General features: G+C 36.4%; 5 protein-coding genes and 1 long non-coding RNA gene across 14 annotated transcripts; 3 read left to right on the forward strand and 3 right to left on the reverse strand.

Moving 5' to 3' along the window:
- Positions 1-690: 690 nt before the first annotated feature.
- LOC107265673 (sodium-dependent nutrient amino acid transporter 1) lies at positions 691-7,252 on the forward strand. Of its 4 annotated transcripts, none has more exons than XM_015735376.2 (10): positions 691-816; positions 3,522-3,593; positions 3,657-3,725; positions 3,804-4,303; positions 4,376-4,750; positions 4,822-5,011; positions 5,080-5,256; positions 5,361-5,637; positions 5,748-5,842; positions 5,924-7,252. In XM_015735376.2, exons 3-10 carry the CDS (start codon positions 3,723-3,725, stop codon positions 6,095-6,097), a joined length of 1,791 nt encoding a protein of 596 aa, XP_015590862.1. In that variant the 5' UTR covers positions 691-816; positions 3,522-3,593; positions 3,657-3,722; the 3' UTR covers positions 6,098-7,252. The 4 variants fall into 4 exon arrangements, with proteins under 4 accessions (XP_015590862.1, XP_024938719.1, XP_015590861.1 ...); XM_025082951.1 differs by having other exon boundaries at positions 696-978; XM_015735375.2 differs by having other exon boundaries at positions 701-1,129.
- Positions 7,057-8,413, reverse strand: LOC107265675. 2 transcript variants are annotated; one of them, XM_025082954.1, is made up of 5 exons: positions 8,276-8,413; positions 7,888-8,194; positions 7,403-7,664; positions 7,258-7,329; positions 7,057-7,191 (listed from the first exon to the last, which is right to left on the reverse strand). In XM_025082954.1, exons 2-5 carry the CDS (start codon positions 8,163-8,165, stop codon positions 7,093-7,095), a joined length of 711 nt encoding a protein of 236 aa, XP_024938722.1. In that variant the 5' UTR covers positions 8,166-8,194; positions 8,276-8,413; the 3' UTR covers positions 7,057-7,092. The 2 variants fall into 2 exon arrangements, with proteins under 2 accessions (XP_024938722.1, XP_015590864.2); XM_015735378.2 differs by lacking the exon at positions 8,276-8,413 and having other exon boundaries at positions 7,888-8,200.
- Positions 8,412-11,763, forward strand: LOC107265674 (sodium-dependent nutrient amino acid transporter 1). Of its 2 annotated transcripts, none has more exons than XM_015735377.2 (9): positions 8,412-8,552; positions 8,827-8,925; positions 9,360-9,844; positions 9,917-10,291; positions 10,363-10,552; positions 10,625-10,801; positions 10,906-11,182; positions 11,293-11,387; positions 11,469-11,763. In XM_015735377.2, the coding sequence occupies exons 1-9, from the start codon at positions 8,541-8,543 to the stop codon at positions 11,640-11,642; spliced, it is 1,884 nt and encodes a 627-aa protein (XP_015590863.1). In that variant the 5' UTR covers positions 8,412-8,540; the 3' UTR covers positions 11,643-11,763. The 2 variants fall into 2 exon arrangements, with proteins under 2 accessions (XP_015590863.1, XP_024938721.1); XM_025082953.1 differs by having other exon boundaries at positions 9,366-9,844.
- Positions 11,764-11,889: 126 nt separating this feature from the next.
- LOC107265671 (sodium-dependent nutrient amino acid transporter 1) lies at positions 11,890-16,310 on the forward strand. Its single transcript, XM_015735371.2, has 9 exons — positions 11,890-12,188; positions 12,992-13,379; positions 13,456-13,744; positions 13,823-14,197; positions 14,280-14,469; positions 14,544-14,720; positions 15,119-15,218; positions 15,309-15,580; positions 15,659-16,310. The coding sequence occupies exons 1-9, from the start codon at positions 12,174-12,176 to the stop codon at positions 15,824-15,826; spliced, it is 1,974 nt and encodes a 657-aa protein (XP_015590857.1). The 5' UTR covers positions 11,890-12,173; the 3' UTR covers positions 15,827-16,310.
- On the reverse strand, positions 12,199-13,620 carry LOC112494056. The gene is made up of 3 exons (XR_003059181.1): positions 13,408-13,620; positions 13,144-13,306; positions 12,199-13,029 (listed from the first exon to the last, which is right to left on the reverse strand). It is a non-coding gene; the product is annotated as an uncharacterized LOC112494056 (long non-coding RNA).
- LOC107265672 (sodium-dependent nutrient amino acid transporter 1) lies at positions 14,766-20,884 on the reverse strand. 4 transcript variants are annotated; one of them, XR_003059179.1, is made up of 11 exons: positions 20,507-20,663; positions 19,152-19,250; positions 18,544-18,826; positions 18,265-18,481; positions 17,805-18,176; positions 17,357-17,723; positions 17,180-17,279; positions 16,935-17,111; positions 16,755-16,849; positions 16,428-16,689; positions 14,766-14,991 (listed from the first exon to the last, which is right to left on the reverse strand). XR_003059179.1 is itself a non-coding variant. In XM_015735374.2 (10 exons), the coding sequence occupies exons 1-10, from the start codon at positions 20,717-20,719 to the stop codon at positions 16,534-16,536; spliced, it is 1,869 nt and encodes a 622-aa protein (XP_015590860.1). In that variant the 5' UTR covers positions 20,720-20,884; the 3' UTR covers positions 16,512-16,533. The 4 variants fall into 4 exon arrangements, 2 of the variants coding, with proteins under 2 accessions (XP_015590860.1, XP_015590858.1); XR_003059180.1 differs by lacking the exon at positions 14,766-14,991 and adding an exon at positions 15,058-15,197; XM_015735374.2 differs by lacking the exons at positions 14,766-14,991; positions 20,507-20,663 and adding an exon at positions 20,717-20,884 and having other exon boundaries at positions 16,512-16,689.
- Between the last annotated feature and the right edge of the window lie 470 nt (positions 20,885-21,354).

Raw genomic sequence — 21,354 nt, forward strand, 5'->3', positions numbered from 1 at the left:
GTTACGAGCTCTACTATAACGTAGAAGGGCTCGGATCGGTTTTCTTATGTTGTTGGGAGTACAAAAAACTATTAAGAAAGTTTCGAACCTTTCTACATTATCGACCGAGAGAAAAACAAGGAAAATTTTAGAATGTTCGGCATCACGATATAGGTAACTGGAATCAGTATGTAAAGGAAAAAAAAATTATTATCATAAAGCCCAATTTATAAAATTCATTAAGTTACTTTCTTACCACCAATAAAACGACGGCGTCCCAGACGAGTGAAAAGAATTCAATAGTTATACAGCGCCATTCAAAACTCTCGATTTTACACAGCAAGAAATCCTGTAGAAATTTCATATTTATATAACTAACCTCGAGGAAAGTAATTAGGTCGTGCGTTGGGTACCAACTTCCGTAAAGTCATCCCACATGAAACGATTGGCAGTTTTAATTTCGTAAGATTTCAAATTAATTTTTTTTTAATTTTTCAAGCATTTTTTTCCCCCCACGAAGATCGGTTATCAAGGATCGAATTTCAAAATCGTTCCGTTTAATTTTTCTACCTCTGCAATTCTATTAAATTATGACGCAGATATTCAGGAAGCACGGTCGTTCAGATCCACGAAAGGAATTTTATCGGCGTTCAGGAAGTTTATGGATTATGGTGGGAATTGCCTATTATACTGTATATCTCATGCTTCCAATGATGATTCCGTCATGATTGTTACCAGTGAACGGTTTACCCTGATTCTACTATACGCAGTGGTCACAATTCACCTGAACGACCTGGGACACAACGACAACCTCGTGTTCTTCAGTGATCGCTACCAGTGAGTAGTCGCACTTCGTCGACGAAACACCAACTGGTATCGTGGGATTACATTGGGCCAGGGTCTTGTTGGGACTTATCATTAAACGCTATTAGAATTTTTTTGCCTGTTATCACCGTAAAAGTTAATTATTCGTATGTGTCGAAAGAAACAAAGTATGAAGTAAGAAACTTGATTAACTATTCTACTTTACTTCTTTAATGCGGTGTACAAAATACGTGTTTTGCATTGGATAAAATCGATATATGTTTTATGTGTTTTCATCATTGTGGATATTTCGTTTTTACTGCTTTGAACCATGAATATTTCTGAGGTACGTATTTATTTTGGAATCAATGGTTTTTTACTAGTTTTAATAAATTTTGGAATTTACTGGAGTAGCAGTGATTTATAATTGAAATTTAATTATATAGTTTTTTTAAACCTTTTTATTGTCATTTATTTGATTTATTATTCTTAGTCCTTTTTGGTATTCTTTTTTTTTTTTTTAAGTTACATATACCTTTATAGTTTTATCGACTCTTTATGCTTACCAAAGCATTGTCGTTTTAATGTCTTTGAAATGTCTTTTCAGTGTTGCGTCTATTTTGCATATTGTATATAGTAATGAGATACGGTCTCACAATTAGTACCGGATGCTATTTTGAAAAGAAGTCTTCTTGATATTTATACCATTTTGCTTGATGTTTCATAGAAGATGTATAATACGTGTATGCTTATTACGAGGAGCAGCCAGACTTTCCATCTCATGACATTGACGATTCTTAGCGAAGAATTTATATACTTTCGATTTTAAATTCGAACGGCCTTTGAAATTCTTTGGAATTACGAGAAATCAAACTTATTTCTATCGGTTAACGTGAAAGTTGGCTTACTTCCCTAACAACTTACATATAGATTAAACGTAATTTCCAAAATGTCAAAATCTTTTCAAAAATTTTCTCACTATCGTGTACAATCATTACTAGTACTAATGATTCAGATAAAAAATTTGTCTTCCAAAATTTATAAAATCAATTTAAATAATAAACAATGTTATATACAGTCATTAACGGTAATTAATATTGCTTAATAACTGGACAGTAAGTACGATAATACGTAATATATAAATGAAAGGAAGTGAAATAGGCATAAAGTGAAAAAATAGAAAATAATTTCCAGATTATTATAATTTCATAATAACCGCCTTCCAATTTTATTCTTAAACACTAACGTGTAAAAGCAATTGAAAATATTCTTGTTATCCTTCAGAACTATTCTTGGTCGACATTCTACAACAGATTCCTTATACACGAACTAATCGACATTCCCAAGAATGATATCCCAGCTAATGGCATTGAGAATTAATCTGCATCGTACAAAACTGCATCGCGAACATAACCAATAAGATACGCACAGCATATAGTAATCAAAAAAGTATCAAGGATACGGAATATACTTCCTGATATCAACAAAAATAATCATTACCGATCCCTAGTACGTAATAAGAAGTTAAAAAAAGACAAGAACAATTTTGCAAACAATAATAAATCTACATAAAATTTGCTCCCTATACACGGACTTACATCAGCATATCAGAATCCATTATAATCATATACACAGTGAGTATAAAAATATCCAGTGTCAATCTGTGCATTACAGTAATTAAAAGCGTGAGAGAAATCACGATTAAGAAACAAAACGAATTAAAATCATATATTAGATAAATCCTGAGAGTCTTGAAATTACTGTAATACCGACTACCGGTATTAGTTCAGGAATCATAATCGTCATTTGTCACAGTCGTGCTAGTCGTACAATTACTAGTTCACTTTTACCCATCAAAGCATATAATACAAAAGCACTGCCTGACGGTAGAAAATAGATGGCAAAGAACGTTAAATTGGATTTGAAATATTTTGGCGGGAAAAGGTACATTATTTAAACGATACCTAAATAAATCATAAAATCGTATGACTTCTGTATAAAGTAACTCGATGCGATACTGTTACAGTATACGTATACGTTATGTAGCGATATAATGTTCGGAAATTAGAAAGTGTCCTTCGGATTGTACGTGGAGTTCCCTTACGTAGGATAGACCAGCGAAAACCAACTGAAATCGAATTGTCAATATCGTTAATGAATACCGAGAGTTGCGATCGATTCAGTAATGAGAAATACAATGGCGAATGATACAGAAATTATACGTTTGACAAATATAGTGTAGTTAATGAGCAAACGACAGAAAGCTCGTTAGACGACGGTTTGATGCTATTGAGATACTTTGGAATTTGAAACATGCTGTACATAGTGAAATGTTTTGCAAAGACAATTGAATTCCATTACGGATGACATACAAACACGGTAGAGTTAACGCGTACAGAGTGTAACGAATCGCTGAACATTATTGTGAATAAAGAGTTTTCGGAAATTTACAATCGATAAGGTATTAATAGGTTGATGGAATAAATATTTCATGCGTTTAGACTTGGTGAGCGATGCGTTCGGTTTTTGAACAGTGCGAGTGATGATGTTAGGATTTATATGAATATGCAATGAACCTACGTGTATTTAGTAGCACGTGCATTTAGCAGCCTTGGGTTACCTTATCGATAGTATAAAATGGAACAGTGACTGTTATCGGTGATTTGATAACCTGTCAAAATATAATCTGACTGACTTATGCACTTGTTTGTAATTGTGAATTTTCTTTTTATCTTCAGGATGGTAAACGTAATCCTGGTTTCCTTGGGGACGATGGTCTTACCGAGGTCGACCTGAATAAGGACAACAAGGTGAGTGTTAATTATAGATGATCAATTACAGGAGGAATTTTTTTAACAAGAATTTTCTTTTAGAATAATGATTCTTACGGATTTGGATATGGGGTGCAGGAGAAGAAGGTGGTGCCGCAGCCGGAACAGATGGTGAGTAAGATTGTTGAATTAAAAGGAGAGAGGGTAAATTAATGAATTTTTGTGGTCATTGATTAATGAAAATTTTAGACAATAACGGAGGGCGATACTGAAGAAAGAGCCACTTGGGGTAATGGACTGGAGTTTCTAATGTCCTGCATAGCAATGTCGATAGGACTTGGAAACGTATGGAGATTTCCGTTCACGGCCTATGAAAATGGCGGAGGTGCTTTTCTCATACCTTATATAATTGTTCTGTTCATCGTGGGAAAACCGTTTTATTATCTGGAGATGATAATGGGACAATTCACCAGCAGATCATCCGTCAAGATGTGGTCCATTGCTCCTGGCTTTCGTGGTGTCGGCTGGGCCCAAATGTTCTCCATGATTTCCGTTGGAACTTATTATTGCTCCTTGATGTCAGTTACTCTGTACTATCTGATTGGCAGCTTCCAATCAGAGTTACCTTGGTCCAAATGTCAGCCGGAATGGGGAGATTCGTGTGTGAATTCTGGAAAGAGCGAGAACAGTACTTCCAACGTGTCTCATGAGAACGAAACTCTGAGAAGCTCAGCCGAATTATATTTTTCGTGAGTGACTTATAATAATCATTAATATTTTTATGCGTTATTTATTTGTCAATTAATTATATTTATTTGCAGGAAAATCGTTCTCAAGGAAAAAGATAATATCGACGATGGCGTCGGTCTGCCGGATTTGAACCTGACTATATGTCTTTTCTTCGCCTGGGCCTGCATTTTCGCTGTACTAGTGCGAGGTGTTAAGAGTTCCGGTAAAGCTGCTTACTTCCTGGCACTTTTTCCTTACGTCGTCATGATAGCCCTATTGATAAGAGCTGTCACTCTCGAGGGCGCTATCAATGGAATAATCTTCTTTATAAAACCAAATTGGAGTAAATTATTCGATCCGAATGTCTGGTACGCGGCTGTCACGCAATGCTTCTTCTCGCTGTCAGTTTGTTTTGGTGGTGTCGTCATGTATTCCTCGTACAATAACTTCGATCACAATATCTACAGGTACAATTGTATGATAAAGATAATTAATTTTTCTAATCGATATCTAAAGTTTATTTTTCTTGTTCGTAAAGGGACGCAATGGTCGTTACTACTCTGGACACTTTCACTAGTCTCATGGCTGGTTTTACGATTTTTGGTATTCTGGGTAATCTGGCTCACGAATTGGGGACCGACGACATCAGTAACGTTGTTCGCGGTGGAACCGGTCTGGCTTTTGTCTCTTATCCGGACGCTATAGCTAAATTTACCGTCTTACCCCAGGTAAGGATTTTTAAAATTACATAAACAATTATCGTTATTACGATGTTACAAAAATTGTGTTATCATAGCTCTTCTCGGTCCTCTTCTTCTTGATGCTCTATGTCTTGGGCATCGGCAGTGCAATCGCCTTGGCTGGTGGAATAATCAGCATCATTTCTGACCAATTTCCCAATTGGAAACATTGGCACATTGTTTTGGGAACTACGCTTTTTGGTTTTTGCGTAGGAACGATTTACTGTACACCGGTAAGTATAATTTGTTATTAGTGATCTGTCGTAATTAATAATAATAACCCAAGTTACTTTCTTGCAATGTTTCTCATTTTTCTTCTGTGCTTTCCTTTTTTCAGGGTGGTCAATTTGTACTGGGATTGGTCGACTACTACGCAGGATCATTCATCGTCTTTGTCCTGGCTACCCTGGAGATCACCGGTATCTTTTGGGTTTACGGACTCGAGAACTTCCTGGATGATGTGGAGTTCATGCTAGAAAAAAGGCCCAGCGTTTACTGGCGAATATGTTGGGGCTTTATGACTCCTTTACTCCTGGCGGCCATCTTGATCTACACAATTGCCAGGTTAACGCCACTTACCTACGGTGGTGTTATGTATCCATCTAGCGCCTATGGTAATCACTAGTACAATTTTTTTCAATACGTATATTACTCGAGCTATGTCTACATACACTACATAAGTCCCTGAGATTCACGTCCTGTAATTCGAGTATTTACTTTTCAGCTGCTGGATGGACGCTTTTTGCTTTTGGTGTCTTGCAAATACCATTCTGGATGATCTATACGATCCTCACCAAAAAAGATCTAGGAGTACCGGAAGTACGTGTAGAGGATAAAATTACAATGAATTATAATATTATAACATAATAATGGTTCTAAATTATTATTTACATTTTACAGATGTTCCTTGAAGCCTTCAGGCCCTCCAGCGAGTGGGGTCCTAGAAACGCACGACACTTGGCCGCCTGGCGGCAATTTAAGGAAAAGGCGAAGAAGAAACGCGAGCAAAGAAACAGTTCAAGAATCAAACAATTCGTATACGTCATGTTTGGCTGCGAGAGCAAATTACTGTGATAATCTCGAGTGGATGAATTTCTCTATTCTTTTTCATTTCCTTTATTTTACTTTTTAGGCTTAGTTCACCATAATGCATTTTCACACTCGCACTTTTGAATGAGACCCTTTTTTTGGTCAAATCAAGTCGCGCATCTTATGTACATAATCCGTACCTGCCTAGCTGTAGATTCATTTTTAATAGTCCTTCTCAGTTACATTATCAGAATTTACTGATACAAAAATCACACACATAATTACACGTATGCAGTAGATACATTCTTCTCATATTAATTTAACCTGTAAGCGCTTTTTTTCCACTCTCCACTTCACTCTGTTGGAAAGAAAAAAAAACTGAACAGTATTGGAAGGAATAATGATAAGTGAACAATGAGAACGTTAAAGATAGAGAATAAGCTCAGTAAAGAAGAAAACAAAGTGGTAGATGTAGAAATGAATCACTGTGATTGACCAGGACGATATTTCGTTGCTGAACTCTTTTTATCTTCTTTTTTTTTCTTCTAAGAATTATTTTGTCTTCGTAATGACAAAGTAGCTTTTAACTTTTTACTTTTTTTTTCAGTGAAGAAATGCAAATACCAAAGACTCTTGTCTTTGTGACGGATAACTTCATTTTCATTTTGTAAAACAATTTTATTATTGACTACGTCACCGCGTGCGGTGGGCGATTTACTTTATGTAAATTTTATTTATACTAATTAATTTTAATTAAAAGATATGTTAATGAGAGCGTTTCGTTGATACGAAACAGCGTCCGACCTTATTACCAGAAAAGTATTCGTAGTTAGCGACGGAATCGTAAAGGCAATTTTCATTGTCGCGACATGCCGTTCGCCCAGCCGGATATTATCGTAAATTATAGATAATTTATAAGTCGCACGATTGCACGGATTATCGTTATAACGCCACTCTATTTTTTCTCACTTAACAAATACTTTTTTTATTTTACCAAAAACCGTACCGAACGACAACGTTTCCCAGTTCAATAAAGTTCTTCAAGCTTTTTCGTAATTTACGAAATTAAAATCCTCATTAAACTCTTCCGCTTCGTCGCGTTCAGGAAACTCGGAAATAGTATCGACCAACTGTTGTTCCTGTAAGAATTTTGAAAAAGAAAATATACAGTCAATAAATTTTTAAAAAGATGCTTTTAAACGTACCCTTTGTTTTTCACGCTCAGCCATCAGTTCATCCTCAAACTCCTGGCGCATGCGCGTGCGTTCCTGACAGACCTGTAATGAATTTTTTATTTTAATTTATCAAATTTTCTATAACAGTATTTTTTTAAGATAATTAATTATCTACCGTAAAGTTCAGTAACCAGTGACCTAGGAACTCTATGGGATCGTATGGCTTCCGCATCAATACTTCTCGCAATGCTTGTCTCAATACAAGATTGAAGTTTCTTTTCAAATAGAGACATGTTGATAACGCGTTATCGTCGGTGGATGAAATTTCACTTTTATTGCGTACGTCGTCGAGACATTCGCAACCTTGGATTTCATTGCGCCAAAGACTAATCAGTATCTCGATATCACGATCGGAGAACCCCAGCGTCTTGAGTAGACTAAATTTTGCGGAATAAAAATGTCAGAATAAAAAACTAACGAAATCATCCCGAAAAAAAAGAGAAGAGATCTGCTTTGTATAAAATCTTCATAATGTCGGTCATTTTAATTTCAGTATACATGATATAATATCGTTATAAAGAAATTCAAAAATACACCGTTTTATTCGGTAACTCAGTGAATGGGATCCGCCAGGGAAGCATCAGGAGATTATTTGATTACCTGATTATCTCATCGGTAGGTCCATCGATTAATAGTCGATTTTTCAGATCATCACTCAGCCCTTTATATTTCAAAAAATCGAGAAGATTTCCTATGTGATATGAATTTTCTGCAGAACCTTCATTATCTATAAAGTTTGATGCACTGTTACTACTCGAATCTTTGGAAACTTCTTCAATTTCCAAATTATCCTCCGTTGAGATTCTCGATGATTCATCCTTATTCGCAGACAAATTACTAGAGTCAGTCGCTTCGATTTTAATGGACTCCTCCGACATCTCTTAGTATCTTAACCTGTCTTCAGTGGCTAAATATTTCAAAAATTTATTACAAAAACAAAAGATACTCGCTATTTCTTGAAATGTAATTTTTTATCAAAAATACTTACACGACTCAGTCGATTTATTTGAAAGTGAATCGAAATTTAAAATCCACGTGAATAAGACAAGTTGGCGACGATGAAAAATTTTATCTTATTGATAATACTCCCGCAATTCACCATGTTGAATTACGTTACTAATACTCGTAGACAAACCCCGGTGTAAAATACTTTTTGGTCTCGAGAATAGCTTGTATGTACTATCAGTTTAACACGTGTTCCAGAGACGTAGTGAACGACTTTTTTGTTCTTCAAAAAGGAGTGTCTTCTAAAAATGCAGAATATAGTAAATATAAATTTCCAATAATTTAGTTTCATTGAACAACACATTTTTACCATATTATAGTGTTTTCAATCTCTCCAGAACTAAAATATATTATATAACAGTCTTCATCTATTTAGTTTTTTAGAAAATACTTCTTGACATATTTCAAGTTACAAAAAGAACTTAAACCCCTACAAATAGTTTCCACAGATTTCATTAACAAAACAAAAATCAATAATTTTGATATACAAAATAACAATAAAATTTGAAATATCATAAATACTATTTCTTATAGAATACACGGGATGGCGTCTCAAACAAAGGATACGAACACGATCAGGTATCCATAAACGAAGTATTTGCAATACGGAAAGAGAAAAATGGAAAAGTCACTGTAAGTAATTGTAAAATACATGAAATTACTAAAGTAACATAATAAATATAAAAGTATCAAGGCAACATTTCAATATGCGAATTTTTTATGAAAAATCTACGTTTTGCCACATCTTGATACTTTTAAAGCGCGACATAGTTATAATTGCACCGTTACGTAGATTGTAAATGAAAAAGTATTACTGTTGTCTAAGATATTCCAGATAACACGAACGTTGTATGTTGGGCGTTGTCGCAACTTAGCGGCAGATCCTATAAGTCGTGCAATAAAAGACGACCTTTATGAAATGCGTGTCTTGTCTGTTGTACAAGCATATGGCACGGTTCTCCTTCGGAGACTTTACATCTGACGTGTTGTCTGGGACTCATCTGAAATAAAATTAACGTGATGTAGGACTATGACTTCAGGTTTGTATTTTCTGTTATTGATTGCAGAAAAAGGTAGAAAGACAAAATTGGGGCAACAACCGTGAATTTTTATTGTCCTGCATCGCCACGTCTGTTGGACTTGGAAACATATGGAGATTTCCGTTCACGGCCTATGAAAATGGCGGAGGTGCTTTTCTCATACCTTATATAATTGTCCTGTTCATCGTGGGAAAACCGTTTTATTATCTGGAGATGATAATGGGACAATTCACCAGCAGATCATCCGTCAAGATGTGGTCCATTGTTCCTGGCTTTCGTGGTGTCGGCTGGGCCCAAATGTGCTCCATGATTTCCGTTGTAACTTATTATTGCTCCTTGATGTCAGTTACTCTGTACTATCTGATTGGCAGCTTCCAATCAGAGTTACCTTGGTCCAAATGTCGGCCGGAATGGGGAGATTCGTGTGTGAATTCTGGAAAGAGCGAGAACAGTACTTCCAACGTGTCTCATGAGAACGAAACTCTGAGAAGCTCAGCCGAATTATATTTTTCGTGAGTGACTTATAATAATCATTAATATTTTTATGCGTTATTTATTTGTCAATTAATTATATTTATTTGCAGGAAAATCGTTCTCAAGGAAAAAGATAATATCGACGATGGCGTCGGTCTGCCGGATTTGAACCTGACTATATGTCTTTTCTTCGCCTGGGCCTGCATTTTCGCTGTACTAGTGCGAGGTGTTAAGAGTTCCGGTAAAGCTGCTTACTTCCTGGCACTTTTTCCTTACGTCGTCATGATAGCCCTATTGATAAGAGCTGTCACTCTCGAGGGCGCTATCAATGGAATAATCTTCTTTATAAAACCAAATTGGAGTAAATTATTCGATCCGAATGTCTGGTACGCGGCTGTCACGCAATGCTTCTTCTCGCTGTCAGTTTGTTTTGGTGGTGTCGTCATGTATTCCTCGTACAATAACTTCGATCACAATATCTACAGGTACAATTGTATGATAAAGATAATTAATTTTTCTAATCGATATCTAAAGTTTATTTTTCTTGTTCGTAAAGGGACGCAATGGTCGTTACTACTCTGGACACTTTCACTAGTCTCATGGCTGGTTTTACGATTTTTGGTATTCTGGGTAATCTGGCCCACGAATTGGGGACCGACGATATCGGTAACGTAGTCCGCGGCGGAACCGGTCTAGCTTTTGTCTCTTATCCGGACACTATTTCAAAGTTCACCGTACTACCTCAGGTAAGGAAGATCGATTGAACAAAACAATATTTTTTTTTAATTCCATAGACATATATGATGAAAAATTTATAGCTCTTCTCGGTCCTTTTCTTCTTGATGCTCTATGTCTTGAGTATCGGCAGTGCAGTCTCCTTGGTTGGTGGAATAAGCAGCATCATTTGTGACCAATTTCCCAATTGGAAACATTGGCACGTTGTTTTGGGAACTACGCTTTTTGGTTTTTGCGTAGGAACGATTTACTGTACACCGGTAAGTATAATTTGTTATTAGTGATCTGTCGTAATTAATAATAATAACCCAAGTTACTTCCTTGCAATGTTTCTCATTTTTCTTCTGTGCTTTCCTTTTTTCAGGGTGGTCAATTTGTACTGGGATTGGTCGACTACTACGCAGGATCATTCATCGTCTTTGTCCTGGCTACCCTGGAGATCACCGGTATCTTTTGGGTTTACGGACTCGAGAACTTCCTGGATGATGTGGAGTTCATGCTAGAAAAAAGGCCCAGCGTTTACTGGCGAATATGTTGGGGCTTTGTGACTCCTTTACTCCTGGCGGCCATCTTGATCTACACAATTGCCAGGTTAACGCCACTTACCTACGGTGGTGTTATGTATCCATCTAGCGCCTATGGTAATCACTAGTACAATTTTTTTCAATACGTATATTACTCGAGCTATGTCTACATACACTACATAAGTCCCTGAGATTCACGTCCTGTAATTCGAGTATTTACTTTTCAGCTGCTGGATGGACGCTTTTTGCTTTTGGTGTCTTGCAAATACCATTCTGGATGATCTATACGATCCTCACCAAAAAAGATCTAGGAGTACCGGAAGTACGTGTAGAGGATAAAATTACAATGAATTATAATATTATAACATAATAATGGTTCTAAATTATTATTTACATTTTACAGATGTTCCTTGAAGCCTTCAGGCCCTCCAGCGAGTGGGGTCCTAGAAACGCACGACACTTGGCCGCCTGGCGGCAATTTAAGGAAAAGGCGAAGAAGAAACGCGAGCAAAGAAACAGTTCAAGAATCAAACAATTCGTATACGTCATGTTTGGCTGCGAGAGCAAATTACTGTGATAATCTCGAGTGCCTGCATCTCTCTATTCTTTTTCATTTTCTTTTTTTTTACATTTTTACGCCTAATCCACTATAATGTATTTTCGCAATCGCACTGATAAATGATATTTATGTCATCATATCCCAATCTGAATAATTTCCAGTTTTCTCAAAACTGAACGTACCTCTCCATACCCATATGTTACCAGTATCATTTAAACTTCATATACGAAAAATGATATCGAAATACGATTAAAAGGATAAATAAATTCCTGTCAAACTTATTAAATATCGTTATCTCATTACCTTGTCTCATAAGTTTCTTAGCTCAACTCTCTATCATGATAATTATACAATAGAGAATCTCTATGGAAGCAGCCGCTGTTTCCCGAGCCGCTTTCAAGATAAAGCGATTAATGGCAGTAAAATGAACACTCGCCAGAAAGAATCGTGCCTGCGTCGGTGAAGTCTCGTCAATCGCATTATTGTCTTCTGATTTAATTATCATTACATGGAAAAGTGTCCAAGTGATTCAGTATTTGTAAGTACAGGATGTATAAAGATGCGGTAAGTTAATTTTTATTGTTAATAATAGTTACATAAGGTAATTGATTAAAAAAAAATGTTATAACAATTAGAGAATGTTAGTATCTATTTCTATGTGACTTTAAACAGTGATGCGTATTATAATTGGATAAACAGTATTTAAATAATTGATCAAAAACTAAACTTATAAAATCAAGCTGTTATCAGGAGTAATGAAATAGTTGCATATCTCAAAGATAATATGTCTTTATGCCTAAAAATTTATAAAATATTAATTTTTTCTACGCGTCGATAATAGATTCATTTTAAAAGGTATTTTGCTTGGGCATTCCAACACTGTTGCAATTGATGTTTGTTCTTTAAAAGACAAACAGCAATATCGAACGCCGATGATCGATACGACGTGAACAGAGAGGCTCTACTCTACTCTGTTCCATATTAAACTTGTATCCATGGCTATTTCCATATATCTTGAAAATAGATGAAATTAGATCAATATTTGCGCGTACTGGCCTTATCTCATAATTTTACACTATAAATATCTTATCATTTTATGCCATAGACATGTATCTGTTTTTATAGTCTTGTAAACAGTTCTATGAAAAAATTAATGATACTGCCATGTCCATGATTGAAATAGCTTAGTGACAAATTTGAACATGTGTTTAGTGCTAGGAATTCTCATAACAAGATTACCCAATTGCCAATATTCCTTTGCTATTTTAGTTGAGAACTGACTACAGATATTCCAGATAATATATAAACAAATGATGAGCTAATTTTTAAATTGACACACTTCAAATATTTAATCTTTAATTTTATAGAGTTCCAATGGTGTCGATAAGGGACGTGTTAATCAGGTCTTTGAAGGTGACGCCAATGACAGGAATTCAGGACAATTTGAAACAGCAGAAAGTTCGGTAAAGTCAGAAAAATCAGAATCGACACTTGCACATGGCGAAATAGAGCAACGTACAACATGGACAAACAGTATAGAATTTTTGATGTCCTGCATCGCCCTGTCTGTCGGTTTCGGAAACGTATGGAGATTTCCATTCGTTGCGTATGAAAATGGCGGTGGTGCATTCCTCATACCTTATATAATCGTCCTTTTCTTGGTTGGCAAGCCCTTTTATTACCTGGAAATGGTAATCGGTCAATTTTCCAGTAAAAGCTGTGTTCAAATTTGGCGCCTGTCACCCGCCTGCGTCGGTAATACAATTTATACACTTTACTTTACATTAAACTTGTCACCGGATTTAGGTTAAGTTGTCGTTTTCTTCAATAGGTGTCGGCTGGGCCCAATTGTGTTCATTGATTGCTCTAGCTTCTTATTACTGCGCACTCATGTCACTCACATTATATTATTTAATTATGTCATTCTCTGCCGAATTACCGTGGGCATGGTGTAGAGAAGAATGGGGCGATTTCTGTGTTGCCTCCGGAGTACAGCGCAGCGCCATTACTACTAAAGTTGTATCTGACAATGCTACTTCGAGTACAAGTAACGACGTATTGGAGAAGCTTCGTTTACTTAATATCACCAGTTTCTCCAGTTCTGCTGAACTTTATTTCACGTGAGTAGTCACAGAAAAAATAGATAATAAATTAATCTCAACGAATCTTAACAAAATATTCTATTTTGACTCTTGCAGTAAAATCGTTCTCAAGGAGAAGGACTCCATTGATGACGGCATCGGCCTACCCAACTGGGAACTAACTCTCTGTCTTGCCGCTAGTTGGACTTGTGTTTGTCTGGTTTTATCAAGGGGCATCAAAAGTACCGGAAAAGCTTCTTATTTTCTGGCGCTGTTTCCATATGTTGTTCTTATGTCGTTATTGATACGTGCTGTCACCCTCGATGGCGCTGGAAATGGCATTTTATTTTTCATTAGTCCTAACTGGGGAAAATTATTGGATCCTACTGTCTGGTATGCCGCTGTTTCTCAGTGCTTCTTTTCACTGTCTGTATGTTTTGGTTCTATCATTATGTACGCATCGCACAATCAATTTCGACACAATGTCTATAGGTATTTACACGGATAATTGCATAATGTTAATTAAATTTTAGCTATAGCTTTTAATAATAGGAACTGTCATTTTTTATTTAAGAGATGCTATGATAGTGACTAGCTTGGATACTGTTACTAGTCTGATAGCCGGATGTACTATATTTGGTATCCTTGGCAATTTGGCACACGAAACCGGAAGCGACGATATTAGTTCAGTCGTCAGACCCGGCACGGGTCTTGCATTTGTTTCTTACCCGGATGCTATAGCGAAATTTACTGTATTGCCGCAAGTAAGATTTTTATTATAATTTCATTGCTTGCATACATCATTTATTATAAATTATGGTATCAATTGATATTTTAGCTATTCGCAGTACTCTTCTTCTTGATGATGTTCGTACTTGGAGTAGGAAGCGCAGTCGGAATTACATCAAGCATAACTAATATAATTGGTGATCAATTTCCAAAATTGAAAGTCTGGCAAATTGCACTCCCAACCTGTTTTATTGGTTTCTGTGTAGGGACCATTTACGTTACACCGGTAAATAAGTAATTTTAACATACTAAACAATTTACATGCCGATATCCATGTAATTTTGCAATGCACAAAATGCGACGTCAGCTTAGCTCTTATAAGTCCAACCTCTATCGTTGACCACATTTGAAACCAAAGGGGATGGAGTTTTACAACGATTGAGATATTCGATGGCACTATCTTCACCACTCAGTCCTTCCTTCCTTTTTTTCATTATGGCTGCCTACCAGTCACACTTCTGATGCATCAACGGGATGCGTACGGGAATTGAGAGAATCTGCAACGATAGAGGTTGCACTGTATCACTATGCGCAAGGGTTGTGAATGTTCACTTAGAAATTATTATTCATAATGAATTTTATTAATTACGTATTATAATTAAATATAAAATTTTTAATATACAGGGTGGACAATACATTCTGACTCTTGTGGATTATTATGGCACGTCTTTTGTTGTCTTTGTCTTGGCTGTTTTTGAGATCACTGGAATCATATGGATTTATGGTAATTCTATAATAGATTATAACCGTTAATTATTTACTAATTTTATTATTACAACATTATAGAAAATATTGATCATTACTTTGTTGGCAGGCTTGGAAAATATTTTGAACGATATGGAATTTATGCTTGGACGTCGAGAAAGTATGTACTGGAGATTGTGTTGGGCCATCGTGACTCCATCACTTCTCTTGACTGTTTTTATATATACCATGTTTAAGCTTACACCCGTTACTTATGGCGGAGTTGAAATGCCGACGACAGCTCATGCTGCAGGTTGGATCTTATTCGCATTTGGCGTTCTACAGATTCCAACGTGGATGGCGATCACAATATTTAAAAATCGGGGTTTGCCGTTCCCTTTGGTTTGTATTATGAGTTATATTCAAATACGTAATCAATACGTAATCAGTGTATCTATAATCGGATCCTGACAATTGTAGATGATAAAGAATGCTTTTCGACCTGCCAAAAATTGGGGACCATTATTGTCGCATCACAGAGAAGAATGGCTAGTCTTCAAGGACGAGAAGAAAAATCTGAAGAAGTCGAAGAAGCAGTCTCGAATAGTTCAACTAATCTTCGTGATCTTGAATATAAATGAAAAGTAGAACGATGCGATTTTTTTCAACGCAATTTTTAATCTAAAATCCACTTTAAAATGCCCATCACTTTTATCTACATTTGAGAACGCTTTATCGATCTACCTTGTGATATCGAGAAAAAAATTATCACTAGCGTCTACTGGAACTGTGATTGATCAATGATAACTTTTGATCGAGCATGATGTATCAATAAATTAATTAATGTTTAAACGATAAACCCAACTTATGTACGATACAATGATATACTTTCTATGAAAAAGAAAAACATTTATTAAATATTTATAATACACAATAATTACAAAAAGGAATATCATCCTTATTATTCTATCTCTATAATGATTTCATTGAGACTGATATAATAGATAAAAAATTGATCAGATCTTTATCCGATCTATACTGCTGTATCATTTTTTAATATTAACCCTTTCCCTACGGACGCCGACTATAGTCGGCGGCCGCGAGACCACCTACGCTGACTTCGTTGGTAGCACAGAATCTACTACTTTGTTAATATGTAAATTTCTGAATACCCACAGTATACTCATTTTTATGTTTTTCTATATAATATGACGAAACAGTTACATAACTCTTAAAAAAGTATACATACAAGACAATTCCAAAGTGCCATTGAAAGACGTAAGCGCAGTGCCCCGTTCAGTGGCGCCACTCCCGCGGAACGGACTGACGTAGCGAAAGGGTTAATTGGTTCAATCTCATTTTTGCACGCCAAAAAGAGTAGCTATGATCTTTGCTTTAGTCGAATTCTTTAAACTCTCTTCTCGGATTATACGCCTCGATTCCTTAAAATCCATCCATTCCCTTCTTTTTTTCGGATTCTTCGGACCCCAGTCGCTCGTCGGTTTTAACAGCTGTGCAATTACAATAGTATAATTATTTAAATATCAAAGTCAATTACGCATCAAGGTATACGTACTTCGAGCCATGATTTGTCTCTGTTCTTCATTTTAACTATAATTATCCATATTGGAAATTGAATTACGCCAACAACCAATAGTGTCCACCCAACAGCTAAACAAAGAAATAAAAAACTTTGTTAGAAGATGGAGAAACTCGTTAGATTAAAAATAAATAGTTTTTTTTTTAGTATTTGTACCGTAAGCGGCAGTGGGATAAGTTTCGTTATTGTACGTAAGTGGTGTCATAGTAGCCAGAAAATAAATAAGTATAGTAAACAGCATCAACGGAGTCAGGAAACTCCAGCAGAATCGCCAATAAATTGAAGGTCTATTTCCCACCATGAATTCAATATCATCCATAAAATTGTTGATACCTGTAAAATAAGAACGGCTAATAATATCTCAGTTGAATTACGATGGTGCAAAAATTGAGATATTATACCATATACCCAAGAGATGGCGACAACTTCAAAAGATGCCAAGAACACGATGATAAAGGTTCCGCCGAAATAGTCAACTAAATTTAAGATATACTGTCCACTCTGATGATAAAAAATTTGTTAAGCTATAACATCATTCATATAGCTTCAAACAAGCGTTTGCTCATAAGGCAACTTACCGGAGTACAATAAATAATTCCCACTAAAAAGCCACACGTTGAAACACCTAGTGCAATTTTCCATTGATCAACATTCGGAAAATCGTCCTTGATAATACTGATAACAACTCCGGAAAAGGCTACAGAGGTTCCAACGCCCAGGACGAACAACATGAGAAAAAATAAAACCGAGAACAGCTGCGGAACTACGGAAAATTTCGAAAGTGCTTCCGGGTACGAGATGAATGCCAATCCGGTGCCAGCACGGACAACTGTACTTATGTCGTCATTTCCTAGTTCATGTGCAAGGTTACCAAGAATGCCAAAGATGGCGGTGCCAGCTATGAGACTTGTGCAAAGATCCAAAGACGTGACGATAGTACAGTCTCTGCGAATAGAAAAATGCTCAATGGACAAAAGAAATGATTGTAATCATTTTTCAACAAGCATGATTAAGACCATGACCCACCTGGTGACATTGTGATTGAAATTGTTATAAGAAGAGTACATGGTAACAGCGCCAAAACAGACACCCAGAGAAAAGAACGCCTGAGTCACTGCCGCGTACCATACAGAAGGATCTAAGATTTTACTCCAGGTTGGACTGTAGAGATAGATGATGCCTTTGGAAGCGCCTTCGAGAGTGACAGCCCTGACAAGGAGGCCGATCATAATAACGTAGGGAAATAATGCCAGGAAATAGGCAGCTTTTCCAGTGCTCTTTACACCTCTTGATAAAACTATGTATACGGCGATCCAGCTGGCGAGAAGACACAGAACTAACCTCCAAGATGGCGTACCTAAGCCATTTTGCAAACTGGATTCGTTGAGAACTACCCTCCTGAAATATTATTAATCAATTATACTCAATTATACAATTATATTATATACTCCATATTGAGAATGGATGGCAATTAATATTTACTTACAGAAAATACAACTCTGCGGAACTGCTCTTGCTAGAGGTCCTATTGAAACTCCCGGTGGAACTAGAATCGACGCATTCATCACCCCACTCTGGGTTGCAAGTCGACCAGGGTAGTTCCGATTGGAAACTCGCTACTAGGTAGAACATGGACAGCGCCATCAAGGCGCAGTAATACGTAACTACAGAGAATACTGATATAGCAATTCCATAGCCTATGCCTGTGACAGAGAGTGAATATTAAGGGCAACCTAAAAATTAAGGTTAATATTGTTTTCTGTACCTTTAAAAAGTGGCGACGCTGACCAAATATCCACACACGATCTGCTTGTGAATTGTCCCAGGACCATCTCCATGTAGTAAAACGGTTTACCGATGATGAAAAGAACCACAAAGTATGGTATAAGAAATGCACCGCCGCCGTTATCATACGCCGTGTAAGGAAATCGCCAGACATTTCCTAAGCCGACGGAGAATGCTACGCAGGACATAAGAAATTCTATTCCGTTTCCCCACTGTGCTCTGTCAGTAGCGTCCGGATCATCGTCTCTCGCGGACTTGACACTCTGAAGAAGACGAATGTATCCCAATTTCAGAATAGCCACAATTGCGACGCGTCGCGTTTCTTTGTATCGAAGACTTATAAAATAGATCCATTCGATTCATGAAATTCATTCCTGATTTTATACTACAATACGTCCTGGTGTTCGGCAAAATTCCACAGTATTTCCATAACCTCTAAATGACTAAATATTTGTTTTGCTATTGGTCAAAAAAATGGCCCTAAAATTTATATTTAAAAAATCTCCTATTATATATAAGCTACCACATTTGAACAACGGCATATAATTGTTTCTCGAAAATAATATAATTCCTTTAATTGAAACTCACTCCGCTGTCCATATCCCCTACAGATTTATTCATACCGTCGCCAATGATCGACAGCTTGATCCTCCCCGCAGATTGGCGACTATCAGTATCGGCTGCGCTCTGCAATTAAAAATTGGTCACTGATTGCGAATTGGCGTGCGTCGCGACGTTCACCACTGTAATTGCTAATTAAACCCTATTCACTTGTATTTTCCGACGTCGATCGACCTCGTGATATCACGAATGCCACGCATTCCGGCGTATTAATCACATGCTAATTATTAGTTTCGTAATATTTTTTTCATACATACATATTTCTTTGTTGTGTCGTAACAGACAAATTAAACAACATACACAAACAAGTACAACGCAATGATATGAAATTTTAATACTTGTATATCCTTCATTTTTTATCTCAAGTTTCTTTCCCTAGTCCCTACGTTCTTCCCTTCGTACAACATTGCACATATGTAATATATATATATATATTTTAATACCGATAGAAATTTCATTCTCAGATAGCAAACCTGATATTTTTATTAATAATACTTTCAATCTTTGTCATATTTCATATTAAAATGTCTGCATGCCATAATTAATGCATTGATTATTATGTCTATAGAGACAACGGAATTTTTTACATTTTTTTTACGACACTGCTGATGTTTATTGTACACGATTCATTAAAAATAAATTCATGGAATTTGAAAAAGTCTTTATCGTGTATCCACAAATGAAAACAGTATTTATGTAACTCATGCATGAAAAGCGCTACTTTTCGTGCCTTCAAAGTGTGGCGCAAGTGGCGCTTTATAATTAAGGATGCGATAAAAATGTTGCGCATGCGCAAATCAGCCCGATTTTACATTGTCGCACTACTCCGATAAAGTAAACTTTGTTCTCGTGCGCTGTCATGACACGCCAATTCATATCGGAGACCTTCCTTAATTTCCTTATGGCTGCCTCCTCCCGCGAATATGTACCAGTTACTTTGGATCCACAAAAAGTAGCGCTTTTCATGCATTCGTTACAGAAAATATGCGATACTGGTGAAATAAAGCGAATACTATACGCAGGTCGTGAAGTTTGTCACACCGCCTGCCTACAAAGATCGCTTTCTCGCACTCGTGTCGCAAAGTACTATTATAATTTTACCACTTTTATGGATACAATTTAGATTACACACATTGCTAATGCGCCCCCCTCTCAACGCTTTCTACAACAACAATTGCTCTTTAGCTTTTGTCATTACGACAGATATGTTTGTCAAACGACACTAAATAAATTCGTAATTAAGATTCGCGATTGCTAATCTTTCAATTGCAGATTAATTTTATTTTCATTGCACAATATAGCACTAATTAATATTTCCTTACACGAACCCTTCGTGACACCAAAAACTTGTGAATACAATATCTTAGTTGACCATTGTCGGCCACTAATATCTGATAAAAAAAAAACATGGCAAATATAACCCAAGTATGACGTCACTTTTTTCAACACGTCAAAATTCAAATATCCATTGAGTTCTTTCGTAATAGAACACATTCATGTTATATTTATTATAAATCAATCTCAATTCGTACCATTATGGATTTTATACTTTATTGTTATTATTATTATTATTATTTCAGTAACTATAAAACATCTGTAATCTTTGGATATTCACAGCATCCAATGCGCAATGTTTATAATCACAGGCTCCTGACACTCCGACTGTATTCCAGTGACTGGCAAACGAATTCGCGCGCTCTTACGAATATCCACCCAGGTGCGCTCTCGCCGCTTCAGATACACAAGGCTTTAATACCCAACCTACGTCAATATAATTCTGAGGATTGTCTTACGTATTAGTGAACGACCGAATGATACAGTGTACTCGTACATCTTCTAGATAAAATTCAAGTACCGAGGGATCCATAGAGAAAACATAAGTTTGTGTACATACATTTTCATCTACTATAGGCAAAAATATTGCATATGTAGCTGTATTCAAGTATATCGAATAATCATAATAATCAATGTTATTACAAATTATCATAAACTTAAGCCCTTCACGAAATAACGTAACGACGTAAGACGTAAGGGTGAAGGGCTTTAGGGCACAAAGACAATATACCCATGTTCGGACCAAAACGCGTACCACCTGAACATGGTTATACCATAAGTATTAAATGGGCGCTAACTTCAGGTCGTACGTTTCGAGGGAATAACTCAGTATACG

This window comes from Cephus cinctus, unplaced genomic scaffold (genome assembly GCF_000341935.2).
Source record: "Cephus cinctus unplaced genomic scaffold, Ccin1 Ccin1_scaffold0230, whole genome shotgun sequence".
Lineage (NCBI taxonomy): Eukaryota > Metazoa > Arthropoda > Insecta > Hymenoptera > Cephidae > Cephus > Cephus cinctus.